At 39.8% G+C, this 12,342-nt stretch overlaps 1 protein-coding gene across 4 annotated transcripts in view; it reads right to left on the bottom strand.

Moving 5' to 3' along the window:
* PPP2R2A (protein phosphatase 2 regulatory subunit Balpha) overlaps positions 1–12,342 on the bottom strand; it is a 36,220-nt gene that overhangs the window by 21,567 nt on the left and 2,311 nt on the right. For 2 of the 4 annotated variants that reach the window (XM_088068265.1, XM_088068266.1), the window contains exon 2: positions 11,072–11,146. In XM_088068265.1, coding sequence (XP_087924391.1) covers positions 11,072–11,146 — 75 coding nt within the window. Of the gene's footprint in view, positions 1–11,071; positions 11,147–11,777; positions 11,887–12,342 lie in introns of those variants that run through there. The other 2 variants (XM_005532238.3, XM_088068264.1) reach the window with 2 other exon arrangements.

Raw genomic sequence — 12,342 nt, 5'->3', positions numbered from 1 at the left:
TGTACCCAAGTAGTACAGAGCTATTTATGGAAAAATCTCTGCTGGAATCACAGCCAGAATTTCAATAGGCTGCACGGCACAGTGCAGCCAGGGGTTGCTGTTCTGTTTGCAAATAACAATATATTTGGAAATAACATACTGGGCCATTGTTCTGCACGTAGAGAAAAGAGGCCTTCAGGCAATGCCTTTCTTGTCACTGAGAAAGCTACAGACAGAGCTCTGCAATACCTTCATTTTCTCTTTTTGCTGAAGCCAATCCAAAACACATGCTGCAGGTTAAAATTTAGTAATACTATTATTAGAAAAAAATATAATACTTTGGCAATATCTTTCAAATTAGAACTCTGTGACTTGGTGTGCATTCCTGTTGCAGATATATAAAAAAAAAAACCAACTCCTCAAAACTACCCTGCTGTTTCAGACTCTTCTAACACATTCTTTGACCAAAGGATCTATTCCAGGTGCAAAGCTCAGGCCAAACATTTGGAGGCTTTTAATCTTTGTGTGTAGAATGCAGGAGGCTGTTGTGGCTCAGACAATGCATGTAGTGCCTCCTTCCAAGCAAGGAAAATGAAATGAGGAATTCCTCCTGCCTACCAGAAAGGCAGGGAGGGAGGGCAGGAGGAAGGGCTGCTCTCCAGCTGAATTTCAGGCAGTCTGCCGGGGAGCACAGGGCCTGTGAAGGTCACAAGTACAACTGAAGTTTCCAACAGAGATAAATACACAGCTCTATGAAGTGGCTGGAGAACCAAAATTTCTGATTACTTGCCTCACTCTGGTCACTCACTCAGCTATCAGTTCCTTTTAATACCTAATGCATCTTTAGTGGCACTTGGAACCTTAAAGAACAGTCTTCCTTTGCCTAGTTGCCTTTTCTCCCCCCACCCCCCACTTGGCAAGTGTTTTCCTGTGTTTCTATTCTGGCCCAAGCATACATACTTCAGCTTCTTAAAAAAAAAAAAAAATCATTATTAAACAGAAGCCAATGCTAATTTCTGGCCTGGACTCTGAGATTCCTAACACATGGAATCTTGACAACTCCAAAGCACATTTATAACACCTCTTAAAATTATATATATAGTCTACTAGTCTGAGCAAAATACCAACCTTTATTTTTAAGTGTTTGTTTCAAATATGTCTGTTTATAGACCAAGACCTTTTCTGTGGGTTTTGGAAGAGTTGCATAACAGATATATAGGTATATATATATATATTTGTTTATATATGTTGTACATATGTTTTATGTATAAAAAGGTAGAGAACATTTTGGTAGTGTTACTGTTCTGCAAGGATGTCAAAGGTCATTACAAAAAACTATAAAAGGCTTTGGAACTTCATTTTAGGAAACACCACCCAGCTCTCACAAGCAGGGATGATAAAGCAGGGAAGGGTTAAATGACTCCAAAGAAAACAACCTCAGATAACTGAAAGAAATAATCTCCATTTCTAGTCTTCCATCAGTCTCCCCACCATCCCCTGCAATAATGACATTCAAATTTAAACTTCTAAGTTGGCAAAAAGTAAAAGAGTAATAAGAACTCTGTAAGAAAATGGACCTCTGACCAAAGACCCTGGTTAGAACAAACATGAATTGGAAGATGCCACACAACTTCCAGTTGAATGCAACATAAATCCCCTGGAAAAAGAATTTCAGTGTATACACAAACAAGTTTATGGGCACAAAGAGAACTTGACAGCTGTTTCAGAAAGGACAGTGAGCAAGCAGCAGGAAGGAAATGCAGGATACAACCCTGCCATGGCACCTTTCTAACACAAAGGTGCAGCTAACCAGAGCGCAGGAACACTGCAGCAGCACAGAGGCATGACCTGCCTGCACAGCTGCTGATGCCAGTTTAAAACCAGCAGAATAATGAGCATCCCCCAGAAACAGGCAGGTGTTTGCTACTCCCAGGCTTGGGATGAGCTTCCTCAGGTCACACCAAGCAAAAGAATTCCCAAGCTCCAGGGAGCTCATGTGCAAAATATCCAAGTGATTTTGTTTTGTTTCAAATGCTCTTTACCTTCCTCCTGCCCTTTCGTCTGAGGCATCTCATTACTGGTAGACACAAACGAGCTGGGTTAAGCACAGCACGTGTCCTGCTGCAGGAACACAACCCTGCTGCCAGCTCCTGCTGCTTTCCAGAGCAGGTTACCACTTCCAGAAAGGTCTGGAATAAAATAAAAGACCCTGGATACTTTTTTAACACACACATACATAAAAGGAGTGTGAGATTTAGCTTAAAATGAACAAACAAATAAAACTAAATCAAAACAATGACATGTAGCTGTGAGAAGATTTTATGAAGAAAGGCAGAAGGATTATATGGTTTTAGAAAGTTTTAAACTTCTGGGCAAAAAGCCATTCCTGCCAGGTCCACATTCCAGTAAAACAGCTTATGAATGTTTCACTATTACCTCTATAAACAGTGACATTTTCTCACTGCTGGGCTATATAATGAACACTGTAGGCTTCAACTGCTGTTTGTCCATATTGATCTATGAGAAGAAATGTCCTCAAATATGAATCTCAGTGCACTGAAAGCAGAGTTTTCACATGAACAAGCAGGTATCAACTATAAACATGAGCAGGAGGCTCAATTGTTCCCAATTCCATAGTTTCCCATGTTGTCTTAGAACCATTATCAACTCTCCAAGAGAAGTAATCCATTCTTTCACCTCTTATCCCATTCCTCTAGGACCACCACCTATCCCACCACAAACATTTGCTAAGAGTTGGACAAATTAAGTCTGGAGAAGATGATGTGGAATAAAATTAATCCAAAAGGAAGCCAAGACATGAAATTTTCATTTGGGTTGGTTTCCCCAAGTGCCCACCCTGGGGCTCAGGGATCACTTGGCTCAGCTGAAGGCAGTGACTGGCAGAGGCACCAGGAAGGACCATTTCTCTCAGGAGCAGCAGCTACTTGAAGTGACAATAAACCCACAGGCAGGCCAAGGTGTAATTTAAATTTGATTTCCTCTTCCCACACCAAGGGCACACTTAAGAACAAGCAAAACTGGGTAATTATTAAAAAATAATCCAAATTTTTCTTTATTATCTCTAATATTCCTATATATTATTCCTTACACAATGCACCAGGAACAGTACCAGAAAAGTCAGGGGTTTGTTACGCAATTCCAATGGAAAATAGCCCAGGAACTCTCAAACAAGTGTCTTTGAGAGTCATTATATTTTTATGAAAGCCAAAGCTTTATTTCAGTATGTAGTTCTTGTCCACTGGACCAATTCACTTCCAAGTTATTTGAAAATAATGCAGGACCTTCAGATTACATTTATAAGCACTATACACAAGCATAGTTCATGACTTCTTAAATCATCACTTAACAAGAGCACAAATGCCAGCTAAAATCACTGCTTTTAAGGATCAAAAATGGTCACTGAAATACTTTTTATAGTCATTGAAAAAAAAAAGAAGAAAAAAACAGTTACTGGCATTCAACAAACAAGAATATATTAGAAATTATACCACATTTTAAATAAGCAACTATAATACGAAGTTTCAATTACCTTAACTGTTCCTGAATACATGCAATTATCTTTTCTCGGGTTCTCAAAACTAGAGTGCCAACTGTGTGCGTGTGCTGTGAGCTCACATTATTCCCAGAGCATTAATTTAAGAACTGCAATTGAAAATGCAAAGGGAAACATTTCCACACAACATGCCTTCTACATATCTGGGAAAATCAATTTTTCTTACAATACAACTCGTTTAAACGCTCTTTTTCCTGACCCTAAAATTTTCTTCCAAAATTAGATGCAAGCAGAACTGCCTCAGGGGTTTCACATGTGACCTAAATATGCTGGTTCTCTTCATGGTGCTATCACTTGTGGATCGCTGAGAGGAAAATACATTTTGGTAAAGAATGGCTGACCAAATTAATAGCTTCTCCTCCAGTGCCTAATAAAAGAATGATAAGTTAGGGGAAGAACAGGAGAAGCTTCCAGCCACTCCTGTTTCTCTCACTGAATTACCGTCGTGCAGAGAAGCCTCAAGTAATTGTTTTCAGTAATATCAGCTCACAGTAGCAGAACCTGATGGTGGTACTTAATTTCAAAGGAAAATTAACAACCCAAAACCTTGCAGTCCCTAAAAAGCCAGGTGAGAGCACCCTCATGGAACACTGCCTGCTGCCCAGAGCCGTGTCCCACCCTAGGCCTGGCTGGGAAGCCAGAAAGTGATCAACACTACATTCAATTAAGGAAATCCTGCTAGTAAAATTATGAATAAGTGCACACATACAAGGTATCAATACTCCACCTCATAAGACTACTTTTTATTCCTTTTTATGCTTTCCCCATTTTCAAAGGCCCATGTCCCAGTGATTTCCAGTTTACTGACACAGTGACCTTACAAAAGCAGCATTTAGCTGGTGCATGTTGCAAGAGCTGAACTGAGCTGTGGCAATATAACTAAAGCTATAATTATACGTGTTCCACTCAAGTTTAAAGCCTAGAAAACTGTCCTTGCATTGTTATTTTGACTGTAAGAGCTACCACTGCTTCTTGAAAGAGATTACTCCAAATTGGTTTGGATCAATAAATACTTCCTGTATTTATCTGCTTTCATTTTCATTGGAACAGGGTAACTGTTGCCTCTGTTCACATTCACAACCTAAACATCAACCTAAGCCAAGGCTTTTTACTCCTTTCAATCATTTCTTTGAAAGTGCAAACCTCAGTTTCACGTGATTACTGAACACTGACTTGTTCTGCTAAACTTTTCACTCCATACTAAATATACTGTAGACACAGTTATGGTGCTGCACACTATAGAGCATTGAAAACAGGAAAAAAGGCCTGAAAAATACCCTTAAGGCAGTTATTAGAACATCTTATATAATGAAATTATTGTGGGAGCACAGTGTTTCCTACAGATGAAAGGATAAACTGCAGCCTTAACTCGGTACCATCAGTAATTGATGTTTTTGCTCCAAGAGGCGCACACAGAGCAGATTTAATTGCATACCCACTTTAACAGCAGCTAAAACAAAGGCAGACTAATTCTACAGCATTTAATGCAAGACAATACATCAGTTTAGGTGAAGGTGAAATCCCAAAGAAGGGATCCATTTTTCAAATCATATTAAGACTGATAAGAAAGGATAAGAGAAGATTATCATTTGTCAGATTATCTTTAAGTGCTTTACAGTAAAGCAATCAGTAATAACCCACCTCCCATTCAAGTGGTATTATTTCCTACAACAATTTCAAAGAAACTGAACTGCACTGATATTAAGCTCATTTTACTAAGAGAGCTCGAAACAACACTGAACAAATCCCATTTCCACAGACTGCTTGTGTGGACACAGAAGAAAACCCACTCCACATGTACTATAAAAAAAAAAATCCATCACAAAATAATTCTGATACTGCAACAGTGATTTTATTGCTGGCCTGAAGATAGCACACGTTCAAAGTATGGATTTTGAAAAGCAAAGGTTTAAAGTTCCTTTTAGCAGCTGATTTTACCCTTCATGGTAGCACGACACTCAGAGATCAATCAGGATCTTACATTGCCTGTACATAAAGTCCTACAAAGAGACCAGTCTTCTTCCAGAGCTCCTCCTGTTCCTCTGAGCCACTTGATCACCCTCCGCACTCTGCTGGCATAAGCACATGCAGAGCTCTGTGAATCACATCAGGGTTCAATTCAGCCGAAAAATAATCCAGTGAAAAAACACGATTTTACCAATTTTTCAGCTGGATCAGCTTCCCCAACAAGTTCACTGTGCACTTAGGTGAACACCCATGCCAGCAGAGTGGGAAGGAGTGCCTCTTTAAGCAGAAATGCTGCCAAACATGCAGCTGTGGCCTAAATAGGCAAGCCAGGGAGAACAGAAAGAAGGAGGGGGGGGCGGGAAAAGTAGACAGTACAGCTTGGAACACTCAGCTTTTAACTCCTTCTTCAGCTCTGCATCCACTGGGAGCTTTAGTATTCATTTTAGCTCTTCCAAAATTCGTTCTGCAAAGCTACAGCTACCACAGAACCCCATTCCTACAGTAGAAATAGCAAAACCAGAAGCATTTAGGTAGCACCTTTAAAATGAAAAGCTAGAAAGTTTCACAAAGCTGATCCAGAGCTGCAATCCATCAGGACTGCTGCTGATAACCTAGTTTGCAATCGTGTGCTGTGGAGTCTGATGGCTTGATCACTCTAGGAGTACATTTCCAACGCAAAAGCCTTTTTTATAACTAATTTTTAATTTAAGACACAGATTCCAAGTACAGCAAAGCCTCACAGAAGGGACAGAAAAATCCCTGACTGACAAGCTGAAGTGCCCCAGCTTCCAAACCCATGCATGAAAGAGGACTGAATTACTTCTGGGGAGCTGAACAGCCACTGCCTATTTATCTGTCTGCTAAATGCTCTTTGTTTTGGGGGACTGCACACTTTAAATGCACACTCTAGTCCATCCAGAGCAGCAGTTCCTAGAACACAGTAGCCTATTTCTCTCTCTAGATACAGACAGTCATTCTCTGAACAGCTGAAGAGCTCAAATACAGAAGCAGATTCAGGAATAAAGAAGAACTGTAACCTTGGATCTTCCTTTTCTCCCATCTACAGCATATTTCAAACTACCTCTTAAAAACAAACCTATTACTAGGCCTTGCTCCTTGTAAATGTTACCTTATGAGCACAGAGAACATAACCACAGCCCTCAAAAACCCAAATTAGTTTCCCTCCCACAGTTATATCCCAATCTTTCCTCAGCAATATTATTGCAATCTCACTGTCACTCTTTTTCTCTGAGAGTTTTTTCTCCTCTCCAATTCCATCAACCCTCATTAAAAAAAAAAAAAAAAAAGGCACCCAGATTGTGGTAAACTACTTTTTTATAGCCATCCTTACTCCTGCCTTCACTCAGAAATAACACTTTTCATGCATTCAAGACAAACTACCACTGTTGAAGCAACATCAGTCCCCACTGCTGCTCTGCAATTCTGAAACCTGTCAAAAAAAAAGCATCAAACTACATTTGACAGACATAACACACCTAGAACCAAACACAGAAAGCATTCCTGAACAAGGGAAATGTCCAATTTTGTTTCAATCTTTTACCACACACAAGCCAGGGACAGAATTTTATCTGTTCATCATTTTCAGTCTGAAACAGACACAGCCATGTTTGAGTCTAAGAGGAGACATGAAGCAAACCCAAGATAATTAACAAAGCATCACAGAATGGTTAAGCATTAAGCACAAATAAAGTCACTAATTAGCACCCACAGCAAGTGTTCAGGCATGAAACAGTTAACTTGCCCAAGATGAGCAGTAATCACTCAGGGTTAAAGCTGAGGACTTAAGTTCCTGATCCCAGCCTTGGACCTGGACTATCAGACTTCTACATATCTTTGAATTACACCTGAAAGAACACTGAGATAGAACTGCTTGACTCTTCTCCTTCTGCTGAGCAATTAAACAAATTTGACTTAATTTGCTCTGAAGTACAAACTCACTCCATTAAGCATGTAGTTTTCAGAGGCAATTTAAACTCACAATTCTTAGTTACTCCCAACTGCAGTTGCTACTATACACATTCTGAAGATCAGCAAAAGAATAAAACCAACAAAACTTCTGCTGAAAATCTTTGTAATCCTTTTCCATAATCATTCCCATAAAGGAAACTTCCACTAAGAAAACACTGGAGTATTTCTGGACAATTAAGTCTCACTTGCACTGAAACTGTGATGGCACAAAAGAAAGAAATTTGTGCATTACAGGCACTTTTGATAACCTGATCACTGAACTCATCACAAACAAGCACTCTGTGTTCTCCACCCCACAAGACCTTTCTAACCGTTCCCCACTGCACATGGAGAGGAACACAGATATTGCTGTAGGACTGAGCTCCAGCAAGACAAATATGAAATTAAGAAGGGAAGAAAACTATTTCAGAAAGGGAGGAAGCAACCTGCAACAACCTTTGCACTCATACAGTGGACTTCTAAACCACTAGAAGGCAAACTTCTGCCATCAATTAGAATTAAGGACCTGAGTTATAATGAAGGTGACACCAAGATTTCAATTTATAACCTGATTTCTGTGCTTAACTGTGATCTGTCACAGCCAGGCCACAGCTTACAAGCAGGGATAAATTCCATTCATACCAAATAAAGAGAGGCTACTTCTGTTCCTCACATTCACAGTAGAAAAGCTTTGCCACAGCAGTGACCCAGGCCAGCCCCAGATACAAGTTCAGTGCCATCTTTCACCAGGCTTTAGTGGCAATTTCCCCTTCTACCCCTTACATCCATCCATCACACAGTGCTTGGAAAGCCAGAAAATTAAAAACTGTGTATCAGAGTTCATGTTTCAGCCACCAAAGCCACCAAATATCGACTTTGTAACAACCAGCCAGCCTAATCCAAATATCTAAAGAATTATAGGATATACATGTGATAGGAAGGCTGGAGGTCAGGTCTGACCTTAAATATACTGAAAGCTACAAAACAGCATTCTTGGCAGGCTCTTTAAAGTTAATACAACTGTTACTGTATTAAAAGTGTTACTGTCCAAAATGTTATTCTCCATTAGCCAGTTTAATAGACAAAAAGCACTGTAGGGAGACCAATGGGTTTTTATCTCACTGATTAAAGCAATTAAATGATGTAGTTTTCCTGGTTATCACTCCTTTAGCTTAGTTCAAGACAGCTTTCCAATGTAAATATTGCAACACTGAGTTACCAACAGGAGGAAAACAGAAAGTGAAACTCCCAATTCTTTTACATTTGTTTTCTTCACTTTGTTTTTAGTGAGTTTCAGCACTCCAGAACAAATTGCTATTTATATTTTGAGCTCTGCAGCCATTCAAAAATCAGGTCTCCACAGCCTTGTACTCCTGTACACAAATTGGTACTGTGCTCACCACAGGCATGATTGGAATCCAGACCTGTTCTCTGGCAGACCACACTGGTTAAAGAGTCATTAAAGCTTCAGACAATAAGAATTCCTCGAGCTTTCACCATGGGCCTGCCCCAAGAAAGCAGATGGAAAGGCAGGGAATAGGAAAGGTCCTCAGACTGCGCTTGGACCTGCTGTCAATTTGTTGTTGGGTATTCCAAAAGACCAGAAGCTGCTGCTCCAGTTGATGCAAGAACCACACAAGGCTCCATGTCATGGAAGTGAACCTTGAAGTCAGAAATATTGCTAGGAAATGGGAAAATTCAACCACCCAATTCCAACAGAATTACAGCGAGGCACTGTGCTGTATAACAAAAAATCAATATAAACAAATGCTTTCACCAACTTCCAGTATGGATTGTGGGAGCCAAATACACAGGAATAGGAAAGAATTTCAGCTCAACACAGTAATTACAACCAAGTATAACATCAACAATACTTGGGACCTCTCTCTAGGCAGCTCAGTTTCATAACATCTTGCAATGTAATACCTTTTGTATCTCAAGACTCATCCTATGTCAGGTAGAGCTGACAATGAAACAAAATTTCTCTCCACTCTTTGGGTTACAGAATCAGAAAGCTACACTGTCCAGACAACAAAAAATGGATATTGTTACAATGTTTCAGAAACCAAGCTGCCTGGCTTGCTGAAACTGCAGCCAGTTAATTCCCTTAAAGGCTTCCCTGAACCCCACCTCAGGATTCCAGCAGTGCTCAGTGCAGCTCCCAGCCTGGCAAGGCACCCTTTTGTAACACCAAGTGCAACACTTAAAACAGCTCAGTCTGGCTTTCCTATTTCCTCACTTCTGCATTTCCAGATCCCTGTAAAGGCTAATTTTCTATATTTAAGTTCAATACCACTAGAAGCGTATCAACATGTATTTTATTGAAGAATTATTTGCAAGCACCACAACTTCACAACCACAACTTCTTCAATACTTGCACATAATTAAGGATTAATTTGATACATAAATAAAACAAAGGTTACAGAATTTTAAATCTGTCAGGGAAAAAAATTATACCACATTTAACAGCACTTTTGAGTTCAAGTTTTAAAATCTTCTTCCTGAAGAATTTAAACTGGAAATTGCTACAGCTTTCTCATTTCCAAAAAATATATTTCAACTTGCAAACAACAGAGGCCTCAGTGCATTGTTTGCCACATGCTGCAGCTAATAAATAAAAACAACTCAGTTATGCTTATACTGATCTTTTCTTTGGGCCTTTGGAAGCTAATCTGAACCACATGTCAAGCAGGGAAATAATGGAAACTGTAGTTACTGCTTTTCTAAATATAACATTAATCTCACTTGTATGTCAGAGCATTCAAGATATGCAAAAAAAGAAAAAAACCCAGGAATTACATAAGTGACAAGGCCAACTGCTTGCAAAAGAAAACTTTTAACTCATGATCTTACAGGCTGCTTTGTGCAAATAGGATTTTATGGCCTGAAGTCAGGGGACCTCTCCTCAAGAATGATCACAGAAGATTCTGCTCTCCAGCACAGAGAAAAGCACCATTCCTCCAAAGATCTCAAAGCCAAGGGGGAAAAAAAGCCCAAAAAACAGTACAGTTTTTACAGCGAAATTCAGAGGCAGCCATCTTAGTGTAACATAACACTTGTCACTGCCAGCTTGGAAAAGTTTTAGACAACTTCTAGTATTATTTCAAACCCAAACGTGCTCTTTACCTACTAAGTAGGCGTGCACAAATATTCAGATTTCTTCCTCCTCCTATTAGGAGCTGGAAAGACTGGGATAATCACTTTATCTAGTACTTAGATCTTCAAAGAGTACAAATATTAATTCTCACAACACCTCCTTGTGGAATGCAAGTATCACATTCCCCATTTTGCAGATTAAGAAAAAACAAATCAAAAGCCAAAAAATCAGAAAAATCTTAATCTTAAGAAAACAATTCCAGCAAAAATAAGTTAAGAAGTCTGAACTTTTTTACAAGAGTGCTGAATGGTACTTTCAAACCACAGTTTAAACCTGAATCTGGATATGGGAATGCACATTAAATGTCCATTTGCTTTGCTCAACGTGGACACAGCAACACTGGGATATTTCAACGACTGCATCCATATCTCCCTACCTAAGGAACAGTTAAAAAGTCAGAAAGCAGTAAAAAATTTTGCTCTTACCTTCTGCTACATCATCGTCTACAGCGCCTTTCACCTGAGAAAAACACCACTGAATGTCATTTCCTCCTCCAGCTCCTAAAAAAATGAAAACAATTCAATAAAAACAAGCCCCCCCCAGAGCAGCAGTGCAAGCACACAATGGTTCCAGATTGCACATTTCAGAGCCTGTGCACGCCCACTTCCTCAGCAGTGCTGAGGCACAATCACACACCACCCTCCCCACCTTTTTCCTTTGGATATTGTTTTTGTCAGCCTTCAATGCAGTATTTGTCAAAAACAGGGAAGCACAAGCAGTGAAAAAGCTTCACTCACCCAAAGCTCGCTGGACTAATCACTATTAAATACAAATTTAAAATTCAAGTGCACGAATGGCCGTGTTTAACACGAAGCTTTTTCCTACTTGAGCAATCAGAACCCTCTAAACACACACACACACAAACAACTTAAATATCAACTATCAGAGCTGTGCATTTTTAGAAAATTTCAATCTCCCATCCAATACAAACCAAGCACGCAATTCATTTCCTCCTTTCACAAACCCACTGCGCCGACCCTACGCACTCAAGGCTAAAGAAAAAGAATTTTACCACAATTTTAGAGTCTCTTCGCAGAAGTAATGAAAGCAATTATCAGCCTGAAAAAACAAAAAGCAGCAAATCCGAGCAGAAAAGCAAACAAGCAATCGGAGTGGAACAAGTTCTACTACCATAGAAAACGGATCGGAGAGAAAACTTCAGGAACATTACTGCCTCGGCTGAAGGCAGTGATTCATTTGAACCGTGCCACCAAAACACACACCAAAAATCACCACCCATTTCTTTTGCATTTCATTCTGAGCAAATCACTGCAGGGCTGAGGACATACAGGAAGAGACAGAAATGGGCTTGCCTCGGTTGGTTGGTTGTTGTATTTTTTTTTTTTTCCTCCAAAAGCCACTGTCAAAATGGAACTTTTCCTCCACACAACTCAAACCGGCTGAGCAACAGATGGCATTTACACATTAATCCCGAGCTCTGGTAGGGCCTTGGGGATAACAAAGAATATAGGAGGAAACTCTTCCCAAGTTAAGAGAGGCAAAAAAACTCAAAGAGAATGAAACCAGCCTGAAAATAATCCTTCCAGAAAAGATGAAGCACCTCAGAATGAGAAGTCCTGGAATAGAGTACAGCTTGCATTTTTCACTTGCTTTAAATTCATCCCTGAAGGATTACAGACATCCAAGCTGCAGAATCTGAGAAGGTGGAGGCAAGCAACAGCACCCATTTATGCAG

Source organism: Pseudopodoces humilis, chromosome 30 (genome assembly GCF_049639895.1).
Source record: "Pseudopodoces humilis isolate 2021_Gansu_Grassland_sample_001 chromosome 30, ASM4963989v1, whole genome shotgun sequence".
Lineage (NCBI taxonomy): Eukaryota > Metazoa > Chordata > Aves > Passeriformes > Paridae > Pseudopodoces > Pseudopodoces humilis.
Note: the sequence above shows the minus strand (reverse complement) of the source record. Positions and strands in the feature narration are given on the sequence as shown.